The sequence below is a fragment of the Lactuca virosa genome, chromosome 8 (assembly GCF_052849685.1).
Source record: "Lactuca virosa cultivar CGN04683 chromosome 8, Lactuca_virosa_CGN04683_v6, whole genome shotgun sequence".
NCBI lineage: Eukaryota > Viridiplantae > Streptophyta > Magnoliopsida > Asterales > Asteraceae > Lactuca > Lactuca virosa.
Window position 1 is genome coordinate 9213775 of NC_136433.1, and position 20338 is coordinate 9234112.

At 35.1% G+C, this 20338-nt stretch overlaps 2 protein-coding genes across 8 annotated transcripts; both read left to right on the forward strand.

The window, feature by feature from the left end:
* Nucleotides 1–1002: 1002 nt before the first annotated feature.
* Nucleotides 1003–6883, forward strand: LOC145129915 (low affinity inorganic phosphate transporter 4-like). The gene is made up of 3 exons (XM_079064747.1): nucleotides 1003–2285; nucleotides 5400–5403; nucleotides 6686–6883. Exons 1-3 carry the CDS (start codon nucleotides 1003–1005, stop codon nucleotides 6881–6883), a joined length of 1485 nt encoding a protein of 494 aa, XP_078920873.1.
* Nucleotides 6884–7243: 360 nt separating this feature from the next.
* Nucleotides 7244–10833, forward strand: LOC145132174 (mitochondrial fission protein ELM1-like). Of its 7 annotated transcripts, none has more exons than XM_079066870.1 (11): nucleotides 7244–7502; nucleotides 7657–8155; nucleotides 8236–8422; nucleotides 8520–8616; nucleotides 8724–8873; nucleotides 9504–9630; nucleotides 9713–9825; nucleotides 9968–10031; nucleotides 10133–10226; nucleotides 10340–10425; nucleotides 10516–10833. In XM_079066870.1, the coding sequence occupies exons 2-10, from the start codon at nucleotides 8026–8028 to the stop codon at nucleotides 10341–10343; spliced, it is 966 nt and encodes a 321-aa protein (XP_078922996.1). In that variant the 5' UTR covers nucleotides 7244–7502; nucleotides 7657–8025; the 3' UTR covers nucleotides 10344–10425; nucleotides 10516–10833. The 7 variants fall into 7 exon arrangements, with proteins under 7 accessions (XP_078922996.1, XP_078922997.1, XP_078923000.1 ...); XM_079066871.1 differs by having other exon boundaries at nucleotides 7657–8151; nucleotides 8253–8422; XM_079066874.1 differs by having other exon boundaries at nucleotides 7246–7502; nucleotides 7657–8182; nucleotides 8282–8422.
* Nucleotides 10834–20338: the final 9505 nt, after the last annotated feature.

Here is a 20338-nt window from a genome sequence, read left to right on the forward strand (position 1 = left end):
GTAGTGGTGGTGGGTGGTGGCAGCGGCGGTGATGGTGGGTGGTGGTGGCGGCGACGATGGTGGTCATGGCGGTGGTAGTGGTGGTCGGTGGCAGCGATGGTGGTAGTGGCGGTGGCGGTGGTGGTGGCGGTGGCGGTGGTGGTGGTGGCGGCGGCGGTAGCGGCGGTGGTGGTGGTTAATGATAGTGATGGTGGTGGTGGTGGTAGTAGTGGTGGGGTTTTTGATAAGTACAAATGATATTTTTGTAATCTGCCACTTTCTTTGATGAGAAGGAATATTTTTCATCCAACTTTGGAAGGAATTCACTTTCCACCATATGGTAAGTTTATTTCATTTAGGAATCCTTTTCTCTCCTCTAAGTGCAACCAAACGCATGAATTCGAGGAAATTGGAATCATTTTCCCTCGAATTTCATTCCTTTCTTGCCAACTAAACGCACCCAAGTGTCAAAGTAATTGTGGCGTATATTCTCACTTCAAACTCCATATCCGACAAAACAAGAAAAGTAGCCTTGAATATTCTTATTTTGCACCAAATTAAATATGATAGTTTTTTTTATTCGAAATATCTTTTAAATGATTACTTTAATTTTTACAAAGTTAATTCTACAATAATATTAATATTTTTTTTTATATAACAACCATTAAAATTACGAATCATTCGACGATGGTTTATGACGTTTTACCAGCAAGTATTATAAATATTTAATTAATGGATAAATCAAATTAATGGATAAATCAAATTTATTTTTATGCCAAAAGTGATAGATTAAACCCAACTTAAGGATTAATGAATTTTGTCACCAATAATCCAACTTATCCTTTGAAATTTACGAGACATTAGTCATGGATATTCTTAATAATTCGAATCAACCTATAGTTATAATCGTTATCTATCAACTAACACATTATTGTTCCTTGTTCATGTATATATAAAGCCGAAACCTCAAACAACTCGAAATAAGTCAAGACTTTGTTTGAATCTCCAAGACATAAAAAGAAAATGACTTCCAATAACCTATCAGTACTAGAAGCACTCGATACAGCTCGCACTCAATGGTACCATGTCAAAGCCATTGTCATCGCAGGAATGGGTTTCTTCACCGATGCCTACGATCTCTTTTGTATCTCCATCGTTTCCAAGCTCTTGGGTCGTCTTTACTTCTCCGATGGTAACTCCACAGACCCCGGAAAACTGCCAACCAACATCAACAACGTCGTCACCGGAGTAGCCCTTATTGGAACCCTAGCTGGACAACTGGTATTTGGGTGGCTTGGTGATAAGCTCGGCCGGAAAAGGGTGTACGACATCACCTTGATTCTGATGGTGATTTGTGCCCTCTGCTCCGGTTTATCTTTTGGCTACAGTCCGAAAGCTGTGATTGGTACCCTTCGTTTCTTCCGATTCTGGCTTGGATTTGAGATTGGTGGGGATTACCCTCTCTCCGCCACCATCATGTCGGAGTATGCAAACAAGAACACCCGAGGGTCGTTTATCGCCGCCGTGTTTGTCATGCAAGGAGTAGGAATTATTTTCGTCGGTCTAGTTTCCATGATTGTGTCTCATCTTTTCTTAACAGCCAACCCTGCACCTCCATTCCATGAGGATAATGTGCTTTCCACACAGAGGAACACCGATTTCGCATGGAGAATTGTCCTCATGCTCGGAGCTCTGCCGGCTCTTTTGACATACTACTGGCGTATGAAGATGCCGGAAACCGGGAGGTATACCGCCATTATCGTGGGAAATGCGAAGCAAGCCGCATCAGATATGGGTCGGGTCTTGGATATTGAAATCCAAGAGGAGCAAGAGAAATTGGCTATGTTTAAGGCAAACAACGACTACCCTATCCGGTCAAGAAAGTTCTATAAGCGGCATGGACGTCACTTTATCGGAACAATGAGCACTTGGTTCTTGTTGGACATTGCATTTTATGGTCAAAACTTGACCCAAAAAGATATTTTTTCGGTGATGGGTTTGACAAAGAAGGCCAATGACGTCAACGCTCTTGAAGAAATGTTCTTGACTTCACGTGTTATGTTCATAATCGCCATGTTTGGTACTTTTCCGGGATACTGGTTCACGGTGCCGTTCATTGAGAAAATAGGCCGGTTCTACATCCAGCTGATGGGCTTCTTCATGATGTCGGTTTTCATGTTCATAATGGGAATAAAATACGATTACCTCGCGACTAAAGAAAACAGATGGGTGTTCGCCGGTCTCTATGGGCTGACCTTCTTTGCGAATTTTGGACCTAACAGCACAACCTTCGTTTTACCGGCGGAGTTGTTTCTATAATCGATATGTAAATGCTACTGTAAAGTGTATTTCATTGAATTGTAAATACAACTGATGTACATGTATTTATACAGTAAGAAGAAAGAAATACAGGCCTAATTATATGGCACTAACTGATGGTAAGCTAAAGACTCGGTACTACATCTTGAATTCTTCAGTGCACATGTTATTACCCCCCGGCAAGCTGAAGTGTGGGACGGACTTGAAGCTTGTATCGTAGCATGTGGACTCGATCGCGTGCGAGAGGCTTTATGAAAATGTCCGCCAACTGATCAACCGAGGAGATATAGCAGATATTTAGAGTACCATTTTCCACTTATTCACGGATGAAGTGAAAATCTAAAGCGATATGTTTTGACCTGGTGCTGATAACCGGATTTTTACTCATGAAGATAGCCCCGACATTGTCACATAGAAGCATTGGTTGTTTGGTTATGGGTTCCTGAAGTTCTTGAATCAAGTGTTTGAGCCATAACAATTCAGCGGTGATATATGCTAAGGCTCGATATTCTGCTTCAGTGCTTGATCGAGCAACAACTTTTTGCTTCCGAGAAGTCCAGCTGATGAGATTTGGTCCATGAAATATAGTGTACCCATATTGAGAACGGCTGTCTTCTTGATTTGAAACCCAACCTGCATCAGAATATGCTAGAAGTGAGTCAGCCTTTGTTGGAGAAAAGTGAAGGCAGTGAGTGGCAGTTCCTTTCAGGTAACGGAGAATGCGTTTGGTTGCTTGCCAGTGCTGAATTGTTGGAGAGTGCATGAACTGACAGACCCGGTTGACGGCAAAGGCAATGTCAGGTCTTGTGATAGTAGCATATTGTAGTGAGCCATGATCTGTCGAAACAGTGTTGGATCATGAAACGGATCGCCATCAGGGGACAAGCGTGAAACAGGATCAGCTGGGGTATTAAGTGGAGAGGCGTCTGCCATTTTGCTTTTGTGGAGAATGTCCATGATATATCGATGTTGAGAAAGATCCAAACCAGTGGCTGTAGGTGTAATTTGAAGTCCCAAAAAATGATGCAGGGAACCCAGATCCTTCAGTGCAAAGTTCTTGTGTAACTGATGAATGAATTGCTGAATTTTGACTGCATTGTTACCTGTAATAATGACATCATCGACATAAACTAGGACATAAATGGTGGTTGTGGGACTTATGTGAACAAACAGCGAGGTATCGGATTTGCAGGCAGTGAAGCCCTGTGTATTGAGATATGTCTTTAGTTTGGTGAACCAAGCTCTCGGAGCCTGCTTTAACCCATAGAGAGCCTTGTGAAGGCGACAAACATGATCGGGTCTGGTGGGATCTTCAAAGCCACGGGGCTATTTCATGTACACAACTTCGTTGAGATCGCCATTTAGGAACGCGTTATTGATGTCCAGTTGTCGAAGCGTCCAGCCTTGAGAGAGGGAAATGGACAGAACCAGACGGATGGTAGTAGGCTTGATCACCGGACTGAAGGTTTCAAAGTAATCAACATTAGCTTCTTGGGTGTATCCTTGAGCCACAAGGCGGGCTTTATGGCGTTCAATAGTACCATCTGCACGTCGTTTGATCCTGAAAATCCATTTACATCAAACTACATTGACATTAGTAGGACAAGGAACAAGAGACCATGTGTCATTTCTCTTAAGAGCATTGTATTCGTTTTACATAGCTTGTTGCCAACACAGTATTTTAATAGCTTGAGAAAAAAGATGTGGTTCATAATCAGAATCGGTGGATGTATGGAAGATTCCGGGCTTAAGAGAATTGGTGGAGGCACGAGTAACCATTGGATGTGTTTTGTGTGGAGCGGGACGATAGTGTGAGGTAGAAGGTTGAGTAGGGAGGAAGGAGAGTGTGTGGGAGGTGGTGGTGGATTATGGGTAGGTGATGATGGAGTAGGAGAGGGGATGGGAGGAGGGGAATGGGGTGTAGGGGAGGGAATGGGTCCTGGAATATCAGGACTGTGGATGGGAGATGAAGCGGAGGGCATGATAGGTGATGACGGTGGTGAAAGATTTGCTGCTTGTGCAAGTAAATCGGAATTGATTGGAGATGATGTGGTGGGAGTGGATAAGGAAGCTGATGTGGGTGTGGTTAAGTATCGGAAAACAGCTTCGTTGAATACAACATGTCTAGAGACATAAATACGGGAAGAGGGCTGATGATAACACAGGTAACCTTTGTGTGTTGGACTGTACCCAAGAAATATGCAAGGTAAGGATCGGAAGTCGAGTTTATGAGAGTTATAGGGTCACAAGAAGGGATAGCAGAGGCAGCCAAACGTCTTTAAAAACTTGTAATCCGGAATTGTGTTGTACAATTTCTGGTAGGGAGACTGAAATTGCAACAGGGGAGTGATGGTCCGGTTATGAAGATACGTGGCTGTTTTGAAGGCATGCTCCCAAAAAGGTTGTGGAAGAGAAGATTGTGCGAGTAGAGTGAGACCTTTCTCAACGATAATGCGGTTACGGCGTTCGACAGCCCCATTTTGTTCCTGTGTATGAGGACAAGAAACACGATGGTTAATGCCATGAGCACGAAGAAAGGTAGATACATTTCGGTATTCGCCACCCCAATCAGACTGAAGGGCTTTAATGTCCCTGTTAAATTGAGTCTTGATCATTTGTTTAAACTGGACAAACGTGGAAAAAACTTGGGATTTGTTAGTGAGAAAATAAATCACATATTTTGAATAATCATCAACAAATAGTAGGAAATATCGATTGCCATTTATTGAAAATAAAGGGGATGGTCCCCATACATCGGAGTACACTAGATCAAATGGCGATAATGAATCTTTATGGGAAACAGGAAGATGCAAACGGTGACTCTTGCCTAATTGGCAGGAGTCACATACATTAGGAAATTGATTAGAAGAAACCGGAAGCTGAAATGATGAAATGAGTTTGCGTAACAGGGGCTCATGTGGGTGTGCTAGTCTCTGGTGCCAGCCTTGAACAGATGTGCGAACTCCTGATAAAGCCATGCGAGAAGAATGTTGGATTAATGTCTAAGTCCATAACTATATTTGGTATGTACTTGACCCGACCCAGCATGGTCCATTTGCGTTGCACTTCACCGGCACAATTTATATGGATAGTCTTTTGAGAATAGTATATTTATGATTTATATTAATATATTATAAGTTCTAATATATTAATATGGAATCATATTATTTAATTAGTATTGATCAAGAATTAATTTAGAATTAATTAAGTGATCAAAAAGAACTAATTAAATATGGACTCTTATATATATGGAATGGGCCAAGTTCATTTAGGTTTGGCTAAGCTTTCATGGATGGTCCATGGAGCTTTTAACCCATGGATCCTATGTAAATGAAAAGTCATGGGTATTACGGTTTACATGGATGTAACCCTAATCCTCCATAATATATAAAGGGGTCCTTGACTCACAAAATTGGCACAAGTGTGTGAAAATAAGAGTGGGCCGATTTTAGTGTGCATACATATTCTCTCAAGTTCTTCCAAGGTGTTTTGGTGATTTGTGATTCCATTTGAGGCTTCCATACTATTGGGGCTAAGCTCTTAAAGCTTGAAGACATCAAGCTACATCAAAAGGTATGTCATCTAACTAGAACTTTGTAGTATAGGTGCTTCATAATATGCTAGTTAGGATGAAACCTTTGAATAGTTAATATTTGCATGTATAATAGAGAAAACATAGATCCAAGGTTTATAGGGTTGCATGTACACCATAGGAGTGTTAGAATGCTCAAAACCCAACAGTGGTATCAGAGCCATGTGTTGTTTTCTGTTATATTGATGCAAATGTTTTATTTTCAAGTTGGAAAAAAAAGGAAAAAAAAACATGACGTTTGTCAAATTTTAAGATAATTACTTGTTTTGTGAAAAAACTAATTATTTGTAAAATTTGAATCATTTGCTATATGAGTTGAATTAGGTCAAATTTAGTAAAAGATAAAATGATATGATTATTTTATTAGTTTTAAAAGTTTGATCTAAATGTTTTAAGGAGTTACAATTTTTGTCATAAAATTTTGGAGCTCAAAAGTTTTTTTTTAAAGTTGTGATCTTAAGTGTTTTGAAACCTACATAAGTTATGGATATGAAAGTTTTTTTTAAAAAAAAAAAATTGATTTAAAGTTTTTATGGAGTTACAAAATTTGGAGTTAATGTTTTAAAGAATTCCATAACTTGTTCTTAAGTTATGGAACATGAAAAGTTTCATCATAAAACAAGTATTTAACTCCATAAGTTATGAAATCCAAAGGTTTTCAAGAGTTACAAAACTTGCCCTCAAGTTTTGGAATTTGGAAAAAGCTTTTTATGAAAAAAAAGAATCGAATTCTAACTGATGGTAAGCTAAAGACTCGGTACTACATCCTGAATTCTTCAGTGCACGTGTTATTAGTTTCCGACCAGGGTGAGGTCAACCTGCCATGCAATGAGCGCTGCCGCCGGGAAGGCCGGCGCAATGGTGAGTGCGTTTGGGGTTCAGACATACACTTTGAAGGGGCAAAAGTCTAAAATCAAGAAAGCGATGATCATATTGGCAGTGACGAATATGTTGGGGTTTTTCTGTACTTTTTTGGTGACGGAGACGAAATGACGGTCGTTGAAGGAGATTTCAGGCGAAGATGGAAGCAAAGATAAGGCAGAAGAGGAGATGAGTAATAGAGGACGTCCTCAAGGCCAGGACACTTGAGGATATATATATATATATATATATATATATATATATATAGAGAGAGAGAGAGAGAGAGAGAGAGAGGATATAATTATAAATGCTGCTTGATTATTTGGCAACAATTATATATAGTGATCTTAAGAAGAAAAATGGCATGTGAAATAAGGATAAATAAATAAAAGTATAAAACAAGTTAAAAGATATTATCTCTAAATATTATTAAAAGATAATCTTAAATTACCGTTCATTGGATTTCAATGTTATATTTGATATTCCAGAAGTTTAGATTATTCGCTGACATCGTTCATTCACCCAAAAACTCGTTGCCTAATGTTGCCTTCCGTTCGTCATTTACTCTCTCTGTCTCTTCTTCCGATCTAACGTTAAGAAAGAAAAGCAAACCATTCGCTTCTACTTCAATCGGCCAAGATGACATATCTTCTAGTCTCCACCGCCTTCGTACACCTCTTCTAATCTCACTGGTGCTTCCCTCTCCACCACCTACAAGATGACAGAATACCCCACACTATTCAATCAACAGGTAGATTTTAAGGCTTTCTCTTTCTGATTTTAGGGCTTTCACTTCCATCTTTCGTTTTCAACCGTCGACTTAAAATTGACCGGCGATTGTCATCTTGAAAAGTGTTTTTTGCATATTCGTTTGAGTAATTGTGAATTTTTGTTCGGTTTTGAAGGTGAATAGAGCGGCCAAATTGAAGCAGAGCAAACTTGATGTTCGTCATGAACAGTGGCTTTCCCAAGGTGATTCAACTTCGTCAAATCAACTCCACAAAGAATTTGGCTTGAGTAGAAATTGATGATGAAGAACAATTGATCGATTGCCACCTCTTTCTCGACCAGCAACGAAGCCCTAGAGGCATTGGTTACCCCGAATAAAAAAAATCAAATATTTAATTTAGCATCGACATGAAATGGTCAAAAGGTTATTCTTATCTTTTCATCTATCGCTCTTCTGTCTGCGTGTTTGTATATGCAGGTCAAACCTCTAACTTTTCTTTTGGTCTTCTTTCCGGTAATGATCATGGAGCATTTTGATATGCAACATGTACCATGTCTTAATGCTTATAGGGGTCAAACGTTTATTTGCTTTCCTGCTCCATTGTTGTGATCTTGAAGCATACAGACAATTAACCGCCCTTGAAGATCCTGAAATTCTAGCCAGAGAGACAGTGTGTATACCCTTTTGATCCATATTTCACCGTTAGGCTTTCTAAATTGTTGTTTTTGGCATGAATATTTACACTGGCTTCCAGTTTCTGTCCATAAACAGATATATTACATCATCGGACTGATTTACAGCTATTCACAAGTTCTATCTACAACTAAAGGGAGTAAAGTCAAATCTTTGACCACAGAAAATGGTGGAAATGTAGGCTTATCATCTATACTTGAAGCCGATGTTAAGTCAATAGTAACAATGGCAAGAGGAACTGCTGACAGGTAAGCCTTTCTTGTAGATCACCATTATAAACTCAGGCAAATTTTAAGGAATAGTAACTAAATTTTTTCTTTTATCACTAATCTTTTTTTTTGTTAGGGATGGGCCTTTATCGGTGGTTGCATGTGGTAGAGACACCATATCAATTGCTAGCTCTATAAAAAGATTAGCATCTGGAAATGTGTTTGTTGTTCAGGTGAGTCAACTCGAACCCTTTCTCCTTACATTAATCAGTGAAATAAACATTTTTATGAAAAATTCTTTTTAATTGAATATTTTTAACATTTGTTAATCTGGTTTCAGATTCAACATCCAAGAAGACAAGTGAGTAGGTTTGACTTGGTGGTTGCTCCTCAACATGATTATTACGCTCTTACCCCTCATGCACAAGAGCAGGTTCCTAAGTTTCTTCGCAAGTATATGACTCCTGATGAGCCCCCTACTAAGAACGTGGTATGTACTGTCTTAATCTGAGTAAATGACCATTTTACCCTTTTGTTAAGAAACAAGGTTGAATTACAATTGACTGTTTATTTGATCTTTCTTTTTGGTCTGAATGAACCGTGAGTAAATGACCATTTTACCCTTTTATTTATAAAAAATATTGAATAACAAATGACTGTTTATTTAATATTTCTAGAGTAAGTTCAGAATGGGTAAATGATGTCTGTTTGTAGTAAGTGTTGTACACATTACACAAGTCTGTTTCTTTTTTGGTGTGATTGAACTGTGAGTAAATGACCATTTTACCCTTTCATTTATAAAAAAATGTTGAATAACGAATGACTGTGTATGTGACAGCTGTTGTAAATCATGTCTGTCTAGACTCTAGACTCTAGAGTCAGTGCTGAATGGATAAATATACACATTGTCTGTTTGAAAATGAGTAAATGACCATATTATCCTTTTGTTTAGAAGCAATGTTGAATAACAAACGACTGTTTATTCAATAACTATTATAAATTTTATGTCCGTCTGGAGCAAGTGGTGAATGGGTAAATGACCATTTTGCCCTTGTGTTAATGAGTAACAACTATTATAGGATTAAAAATTGTAAAAAATTGTTTATTTGTATTGAATCAGGTACTCACATTGGGATCACTGCATCAAATTGATTCTGTTGTACTTCGCAGTGCAGCTATTGCTTGGCATGATGAGTTTGCACCTTTACCAAAACCCTTAATCGTGGTCAACATTGGGGGGCCCACAAGTAATTATTATTAATTAATCCTATTTTTATTAAATTATTAAATATTGTCTTCTATTTATGTTATTGTTTCTGTAAAAAAAAGGCCGATGTATATATAGTACAGACCTTGCAAAGCAGTTAACTACCTATTTGAAGGGTGTTCTTGATACCTGTGGGAGTGTAAGAATTTCTTTTTCAAGAAGAACTCCAGATAAGGTATAATTTCTTTTATTCTGAATACATTATTTATTCCTATTTTTTTTATTTTATTTTTTTAAAATAAATATTTATGTTAACTTGTTTGTTGCATCTTGTTCTATATATTAATTAATCATTCCTTCTACAAATATATCAACAGATTGCAACTTATGTGAGAAAAGAACTCGCAGAATTTCCAAAAATCTATATATGGGATAACGAAGGTAATTAATCCAACTATTAAAAAACATCCTCGTGATTAAATTCCAATCTTTTTCACTATTATTTTCCTTCAATCCTTTTTTTTTTAATCTTATAAATTTAGAACCAAATCCACACATGGGACATTTAGCATGGGCAGATGCATTCATTGTCTCAGCAGATTCAATCAGCATGTTGAGTGAAGTGTGCAGCACTGGGTAAAGCATTTAACAAAAAAGTCAAAAAGTCAACCATTCATTGTACTTAATTTCCTTTTATTCCTTTTATTTTTTTTAATTTTTTTATAGAAAACATGTATATGTGATTGCAGCTGATCGATGTAAATGGAAATTTGGAGAATTTCATAAAACTTTAAAAGAAAGAGGTCTTGTTAGGCCATTTACAGGTCTTGAGGGTGTAAGTTGGTTTGCTATTTTCATCTTCTTGAAATTTTAGCGACACTTTTTTTTATTTATAAAAAAATATTTATATAATTTTTTTTTGTAGATGTCGGAAAGCTGGAGTTACTCGCCTTTAAATGACACTGCAGAGGCTGCAAATCGAGTACATGAAGCACTTGCTGAAAGGGGATGGAGATTAAGGCCATAAGATTTTTGTCTGAAATTACTTTTTTGCCCTTTTCCCATGGTTTGTGGAGGATTATAGATATATATATAGTTTTTGATACGGACAAGGAGGTTTGTGTGTATAAACCGGCATTTATATTTTATAGCTTTAGTGTGAAAAGAAAACCTTGAGGGACAGATTGGTCATTTGTTTTCATTGTGAAATGGGAGTTAATAAAAGTTGCTATCATTCAAACAATTGTGAAATGAAAACCTTGAGGGAGAGAAGATTGGGCATTTGTGTTTATTGTGTATAATGCTTTCCACTCTTTTTTTTTTTAAGTTAACTTTATAGTAATGCTTATATATATAAATGTGTTATGTTTGTTGTTAAAGTTTGACATATTCATTATATTGCATATATTGTATATTAATCTTTTTTTATACTAAAGAAATTTGTGGACTGTGGATCTTGATATAGTTGTGTGATGTTGAGATACAAACTAAGTACGTTAAAGTTGCATATGCTTAAAATAATAGACTTAGGATTGGAATAAAAGGAGCAAAAAACTAGGTTATTTACTTACACTACATAGAGAATAAAATCAATGGAAACACAAAAACAAGTACCAAATTTGCATTATAAAAGTTTCGATACTAAAATTGCAAAAAATAGCGACCAAAATGCAATTTGCTCGAAAAAAGAAAGAAAAAGAAATTACTTTTTCTTTTAAGTGTATTTCATTCATGCATACGAATGGGAGAAAGTCCTGCAAATCATCCATTGGTCAATGGCTCTAAGGTATCGCATACGACCCCTGTTTCTACAATCTATGTTTAATTTTTTATAGATCTTATTTGATTTTTAGGTTTTTTTGTTCGTTCTTCAGGTTTTTTTTCTACATTTGTGTATGGAATGATAGACACACCCAAGAAAATGATAGTTTCAGGCCGACCATCTATGGTATGTAAATCATAAAACCCCATTTTTATGTTGTTTATGTTTTGTGATTGTTGCAATTTTCTTTTCTTCTTTTCATTTTTTGATTTTGTGATGGCAATGACCCTGATAAGCATTTCGGGTATGTTTTAATTTGAAAGTATTTCTCTTACCGTCTACTTATCTCAAAACTTTCTTCCTTTCAAAATTGCATTTATGTTTGTCGATTAATCGTTGCAGGATATCATATAAAAAAGAAAAATTTTCACAATATATTTGCAATGCTCCTTTTTTTTAATTCACATGGTTGAAAGAAATGATTCTATACACACCTGATTTTGTTTTGTGGAATATGTTTCTCTTTTCTTACCAGGTAACATGTAACATGGATGTAGTTGATAGTTTTAGTTTCTTGATTTCTGGATTTAGTGTATCTATTAAACATGTATGTATCTTTTTATTTTAGTTTTTTGATATGGTGTTTTTCTGGTTGCGTGTATGGTATATGTCATATGTGTGTATATGTCTTATGTGTCTGTTTGGGTGGTGTGTATATGTGTCAGTGAGTCTGATTGTATGTGTGTGTGTCTATGTATGTTTTTAAAGATAATATTGGTTAAATTCAAGAAATAGCAGTTAATTTTTTTTATGTTTCTTAATTTAGTCTTATATTCTTATTAAAGCATTGTACTTTGGAAGTACAATGTTATAATTCGATATATTTTCAAAAAGCTAACAAGTCATAACATGTAATTAATTGAAGGCAAAGGTTATTTTTGTCAACCATGGCTACGTCTTCAATAAAATCTATAAGTTCATTATTTTCATTAATCTTTTTGTTTTTTAGCTCTTTCATGGGTTTTGATGGGTAGAGTTTAGATTACTCAGTAGTGGCGCAACAAAAAGTAAAAAGGGTGGGAGACAACAACTAATCCATTATTTCCACTTAGCCTATCAAAACAATCTGAATGTTAAGGTAAAGGAACACACACAAACACACACACATATATATATATATATATATATATATATATATATATATATATATATTATACATAAGAATTATCAAGTAAAAAAGAAAACCACTAAGTTTTTTTTATAAAGTCTTTTACATTATCTTATCTCAAATAAAGCACAAACGAACACAATAGATTTCTTATAACCATAGCACTTAAGTTGAAGTTCAAATTATTATATTATCTTAAATGTTGTCATTATTGTATTATCCAAATGTTACCATGGTGGGTTGTTTCTAATAAAGACAATCTTCTTTGTTAAGGCATTATTATCTTATGCTATTTGAAATTGGTCCTTTTAAATTATTTTATGTTAATTTGAAGTATAGTATCATGTGATTTGTAAAACAACTAAAAAGTAGTCATATTTTTAGAAGTCATGAAAATGGAAAAAAGTGTTTCCTTTTATATCAGAGAAAATCTATGTTTTAATTTAATAAAATGAGGAAGGATATAATTTATAATCCATGACTTTTACAATATATGCATGGTTTGTATATGAATGAAATGAAGTGTCATGCAATTTTGTTTATAAAATGGAACATATTTCTATAACATAATTATAACTTTTTAATATAAGTGAATAATACACAATGACTACCAATGAAAAAACATTAACATGGCTTGCAATAATATGAGAAAGACTATTATAATGATACATGTTCTAACTATATAATATAATTTAAAATTACGTAATACAATTAATATTTATTGTGAACTATTTATCACGTGGTTTTTGAGAACCATTTGGTAGAAATTATTCAACGAAATAAAACTAATCATACCCATTGCTAAAAATAACACTATTTGTACCCTGTCGAAAGAAAACCAATTGTCGCCTAAAAACTGTTTATGTTATGTGCATTAAAAAATCTAAGTCAAACACCATCAATCGACTAGAATATTACTTACGGAAATGTTATGTTTTTTATAATAGTTTAACTTTTTGGATAAAATAATTTAAAAGAAATAAGTCACTCTTCCTTTTTTAATATAGCTTTCGAAACATTAATCTAAATAAGATTATCATATAATAGAGATATGATCAAACGATTTGTTTATACAACGATATTTCATATTATTAGAATTTTTGCAAGATACTTATTTTTTTTATGTAATTACGTAATCATGTTTCATTCTAGGATCAAAATATGCTATAAAAATCATTAGGTGGTGACTGGTGTACATGTTCGATTCAACAGTGTTATTCCACAATCCATTATCTAAAAAAGTCGTCTGTCATACCATTTTACAATTGTTACTCATAACATATTTTTATTTTTATCGAAAACAGCACGCCGAAATAAAACTAATTGCTTCCTAAAAATATTCGTGGAAATGTACTATTCATCACCTCATCCTCTAAAAGTACTAAACATTTCAATATAATCAATAATACAAAGTCTATTTATGTTACATTATCTTATTTTTTTTTATTGTGTTGTTTTTTTATAGCTTTATATGTGTTTTTATATGTTCCCCGCGTTTTACGCGGGACATAATCTAATATTTTATTATTTTGGATCGGATTTGACACCAAAATATGATTTACGAATTCCAATTTCCATGTTCATTTTCCGTAATTTCCATATAATTTAAGTAATGACTTACGCTTTTTAGATTTTGAGCATCACAAATAAGGATGCAAGTTTTACCCACGGATTCGGGTACCCGTGAATACCTGATTCGAACGAGGTGGGTATTCCTCGTCTTGACGGGTAATGGGTGCGGTGTCGGAGATTATTTTTCATATCCGAAGCGGGTACGGGTCGGAGACGGGTATGACACTATCCGTCTCGTTTAATATATATATATATATATATATATATATATATATATATATATATATTAAAAAATGGGCAATTACTACTTAAGGAAGTAATTAACCATTTTTAGCTAAAAATTATGAATTATCCCAAAATAGCCCACGAAATCGTAGGTAATTAGAGTGAGCTACTGTTTCGCCAAATGGTCTATTGTTTCGTGAGAAGTATAAAAAAACCATTTTGAACTTTTAAAACCGTAGGTTTTTGGAAACCGTATACAGTTTCCTCTTAGCCACCAAAAACCCTACGGTTTCGTTAAATTTTTTTTTTTTGAAGTTTTTGTAAAAAAATCATGAAATCATAACATATATATATGATGACTTATGAGGTTACAACAATTTATAATAATAATAATAATAATAATAAAAATAAAAATAAATAAATAAAATCGTAGGCTTCATACGAAACCTACGGTTTTAATATTTTTTTTTCGCTTTTTTTTAAAAAAAAGTTATTCTCATATACAAAAACTACCTCGTTGTTCTTTGGGTGCTCAATTGAGAGAAAAATATAGGTAAAACCAAGAAAACAATAGTCAAAATAACTTAATCTGAAAAATTATACATTATATACTATGGGCCAATGGGCCGCGAAAGAGTAGACGGGCCGGGAAACAGTAGCACATTGACACGAAAGAGTAGTTTTCTACTGTTGACCGTAGTCAACCCTAATCAATCTACTATTTCGTGGGTTACTTTTGGGTAATGTGTTTTTTTTTGTTATTTTTTGATAGATAATTAGTGTTTTAGGCTGGATTAGTAATTTTACCATTAAAAAACTATTAGGATGTTTTATTTTTATTAGTATTGCATTTGAAACTTAAGAAGATGATCAGTATAGTATCAATCTAACGATTTTTTTATAAGTTTGATACTTCGGTTGATATTTATTTCATAGCGTGTATATGATAGTTTACTCAATTCCTACTTAATACTCTTTTAGATAATTTTGATATTTTGATTTATGTATGTTTAGGAAGAAGATTTATTATTAGGAAGTCTCAAATGTTTAAAATATAATATCTAAATGATGAACCCAAGCTCATTGCATTTAAAATAATCAGATTTTTATATATATAATACTTTAATGATAAATTGAAGAATGCAAAAAACACATTATGTTTCAAAAGACTCGTATTTTATTATTATTATTATTTGAATTAAGATATATATATATATATATATATATATATATATATATATATATATATATATATATACTAAAAAAACATCTGTTTCCCATTGAAAATTAATGTTAGACACGTGTTAAAGAAAAGAAAAAATCTATTACTTGATCTCACATTGGTTTTGATAGATAAATGAAGTCAACGTAAACAAGTATATAAGGCTATGTGGGGTGGTCACAACTAATCCATCGGAAAAGTGGTGTCACCTCTGCGTCACGTCACCTTCACCATCAACCCACTCCACATAGGAAATGGTCACGACTAACAACATTCACTTTTTTATTTTTTTATTTATTTTTTATTTTTTTAACATTATATTAAATAAATAACATAATTTATAAAATACATAACTTTTTTTATCTTTTATGACTAAATTAGATAAAAACATAATTTATAATATAATAAAATATTGTATATTAATTAAAACCACGTTACATAATTTAAAACATAATTTAAAGCATAGAAAATTAAACCTAAATTATTAGAAAAACATAAAAACACATAGAAAAATAAAACTAAAATACTAAAAAAACATAAAAATAACTTAGAAAATTAAACCTAAAGTACTAAAAAAACATCAAATCTAGTTGCGATATTGGTCGAGAACTTCTTGTTGGATTTTCAAAAACACCCTTAAATTTTCCGGGTCGAGATTTGGTTGCGGCACCGTGTTTATGATTTGAAGATTGGTGAGTGCCAATTGTCGTCGGCGTTGCTCCTCCGTTGAATAAAAAAAAATTTCTAAAAAATGTAGAGTTTTCTCGATTTTCTCCGCTAATACGTCCTCGTTGGTTGATTTCCCGCTATACGAAGCCCCCTTTCTCGCTTTGTCCCTTCCCGGTGGTCGACGAAGATGGACGTCCGATGGACCCTCCCCCTCGGTGGCGTCGAACTCATCATTGAGGTCGAGGTTAGCACCGATGTCCGACTCGGACGTTCTCGACCTTTTATTGGAACCGGTGGTAGATCTCGAATGCACCGTTTCCGGATAAAGGACCCATTTTAGGCCATTGCGACAAACTTCCCACACTTTTTGATTGCCAAAAGGTTTACCATTGTTGGTAATTTTGTATTGGTGCAACGCCGTTGATAAAATGTTGAAATCGTTGCTACCACTTCGATGCATATTTTTTAGATTGTCAAATACGCCGTTAAATTTGGTACAAGCCGCTCTAAGGTCACACCATTTAGCATTGACTGAGTTGTATGTCCGTCTCGTTTGTCTTCCTAATAACGCGTCGAAGTGGTCTAAAACACGATTCCAAAAGCTTTGTCCCAATTGCACGTTGCCGACACCCCCCGTCTTGTGATATGAAAATCCAAGCTTTAGCTAAAGCTGCCTCCTCCTCCTCCTCGGTCCATTGGGTATTTTTCTTTTTTGTTGAATCTTTTGATTTTTTTTTGCCTTCTACGACTTGGTTGTGTTTCTTGAACCCGTTCGTCGTCGTCTTCAATGTCGAGGTTTACGGGTTGAGATTGAGATAATGGAACTTGAGATGGTTGTGAAGTTTGTTGACGTTGGGAAGTTTGGGGCTGAAATTGCGGAGGAGGTTGTTGTTGAAAGGGTTGAAATTGGGATTGAACAAATTGTGGTGGTGGTTGTTGTTGGTAGTAGTGTGGGTGGTATGAAAGATTGGTGAATAGAGGTTGTTGTGCAACGGGTGATGATAACAATTACATGTAGCCAATATTTGCTAGCAGATCATTTGGAGTGTTTGGGGTTGGTGGGATATTTTGGTTTGGATCCATGGAGGAAAGAATAATTTTTTGGTAGTGTATATGTTTGTGTTCAAAAGTTGTGGTGTGTGTGTTTGAAATGAGAAAAAAATGGTGATATATATAGAGAATGTATGGTAAATAATTAACTAATTAATTTATTTATTTTATAAATGGTCAAATGCAGCAACGGTCAAAAAAGTGGAGTAGCCAATCAAATCACGTGTCTTCTCTCGTCTCCGTGAAGACGCCAAGCCCAACCCATCGGAGTTGGGGGCGGTGTTCACGCGTCTTGGATGCTGACATATCGGCCTCCACACGTGTTCCAGCCTCCCAGTCCGGGCAGCCTAAGGGGAAGAGGAGTAGAGGACTTGATACTTGTAATTATATAATTTACAAGGGAATAGTACATTGATTTCATTTGCTGGATTTTTTTTCAGTTTTTTGCAAAGTTTTATTTTATTTATCCATTTTTATTCTACAGTCGATTACATGTGTAGATAAGTGAGGCCTTACCATCTATTTGTCATTCTCTGTTGCTTTTGTATTGCCATCACACGTTATTCCATTGACGATGGTTTAATGGCACCGACAGTATACCGCCTTCTACACTTTCATTTACCTCCTGCTTCATATTCCACCACTTTCTTTATGAGATAATTTGGGATTGACTGTTCGTCTTCATCGGCCCGTTTAGGTTTGGAAGAAAAATCGTTATCGCCCTTTACCGGAGCTATGACGGTGTCCGCTTTCTCGACTCCGGCTCCATCTACTACGCTAATTTCTCTTGCTTCACACTGATTTCTCTTTCTCAGTTAACCATCGTCCCTTCTCCACCAGTCAATGATGCTCGAAACAAAGCCTGATCAGGCAATCCAAGGAGCTCATTATATATTAAAGAGGCCCTTAAGTCGAATCGAATATATGTTTTCTATTGGTCTTTGAGCCGGAAAATAATTTTTAAAGTTTGTCTAACAAACTAGCCGAGCAAGTGCCTATTAAGTTAGTATTTAGCCATAAGTACGGGTACCCGATGAGTTCCCCGTACCCAGTGAGGATTTTTTCACTCGAACCCGTAGAGGCGGGGATGGGTATGCAGATTGGAGTTTGGGTACGGGGATGGGTATTATAGTCCCCGTCAATATCTGTCCCCGTTTGCATCTCTAATCTCAAAAGAACCAGGCAAGACATATATTTAATTGTATTTATGTTTTTTTCACTGTAGTGGAGGGTAGTAGTTAAAAAAAATATCTATTAAATATTATCTTTATTTACTAAAACAGGGTCAAAAGTAAAAAATTGTCATACTTTTTTTTGAATACCAAAAAACATAATAAAAAATAAGACCTATTTTTTGGAATGATTGAGATTGAATATGTCTTCAACGGATTATGAATGTTAAAAGTAAATTTGAATAATATAACGTTTCAAAAAAACTAAATAAAACTTTTATTTTTAAACAACTAAATGTTGGTCCACGCCCAATAAAACACTCATGCACACACCAATTTTCTAGATTATCTCTTTCATAGAAAATCGAAAATACATACATACAAATAAAAGAAATTTTACTCTATTTATACTATTAAACATACTAAGAAAAAGGAAAAACTATCAGCTAAGAACCACAAATATAGGACTACTAAATCTACGTATTTGAATCCCTTCAAACCAGGTCATTCATTAGACTAAGTCTGACCTATCCAACTTGTGCATAAGGAAACTGAATCAACCCATTCGAACCCATAATCGTGATCCAACTTAACCCATCAAGATTACCCGACACTAAAAACCATTCAATGTCATTGCCTTAAAAGATCATCAGAGTAAAACGTCATAGTTTCAAAACAACATCAAAATAGAAATCATAAAAACAGAAATGCATAATCTCCGGTGGATGCAATGCAATCAGGTTGGGCTTTTCCCCTTGCTACAAGAAGTACCCGATACATTTAAACATGAAACCGTAAGCACAAAGATTAGTGAGGTCCCCAAAATACCACATAACATACATAACACTGGGCATCGCCCTATGAGTATATTTCAGCCCATGTGAATGCTATGGTCCACCCATAATCTTACATTCACTTTCGTTGCTACAATCCACCTACAGTCTTTTCTACTACGGTCCACCCATAGTCTTCATGCAATTATCATAGTCCATCCATGGTCTTTCATAAAATTGTCATGGTCCACCCATGGTTTTTTATACAATGGTCATTATTCACCCATGGTTTTTCATGCAAGATCACAAACACAATCTAGCATACTACAAAGTATAGTGAGAAGACTCACCTCACAGTCGAAGTAAACTAACACCACAACTTGTAAGAATATAAAGGTTGGTACTACACACCACCTAACATTAATTAAAAGGTCAAACATTAGTATATCATCTAAAACTATCTAGTTAATCAAAAGTTAACGTTGTCAAAAAGTAAACGACCAACGGTCAAAGTCAACCCAGAAGACCACCACGATGTAGCAAAACCTTTGACACGCGGTGATCTTGACCAAGATAGAAAAATGTGATGGATCTGCCCATCATGCCGTGGTTAGCACTTGACGATGTCGTGGTGATGCTTGCATATCTAACCTCTTGTTAAGCTCTCGTTAAGTCCTCCACTAATACTTTCCAAAAAAGTTAATGATACCCTAATGGTCCATAAAAATCCCAAATTTATGGACATGGATGTCCAATGCATTTCATACTCCAAATTATGTCAAAATTTGATAAATGGGCCAAAACCTCATGCATGGCACCAAAACAATCATGCGAGTCTAGATCTGGAACAAACAATACTCTTAGGACTTCAAGGATCAATAAAGTTGCAAACTTTACTGAAACCATACACTTAAACTTCACCATAAGAACCAAATAAACTAAACTCCTAGATCTAAAAGGACAAAACCACAAAGATTGAGTCTTGAAGACTTAAAATGATCCAAGAGATGCTCGAGAGAAGATGGTTATGCATGCAAGATGATTCATTTCACCATAATGACTTCCTTCTTCCTTTAATGTCCACTAAACAAGCAAAGTAAGATCTAAGACAACAAAATAAAACTAAGGTTTGGTT

Bases quoted from the DNA above. Each gene is read 5' to 3' on its own strand.
- LOC145129915 (XM_079064747.1), top strand. From the start codon at position 1,003: ATGACTTCCAATAACCTATCAGTACTAGAAGCACTCGATACAGCTCGC.
- LOC145132174 (XM_079066870.1), top strand. From the start codon at position 8,026: ATGTACCATGTCTTAATGCTTATAGGGGTCAAACGTTTATTTGCTTTC. The intron at 8,156-8,235 runs GTATACCCTTTT...ACTGGCTTCCAG, and splicing joins TCTAGCCAGAGAGACAGTGT to TTTCTGTCCATAAACAGATA. The intron at 8,423-8,519 runs GTAAGCCTTTCT...TTTTTTTGTTAG, and splicing joins GCAAGAGGAACTGCTGACAG to GGATGGGCCTTTATCGGTGG.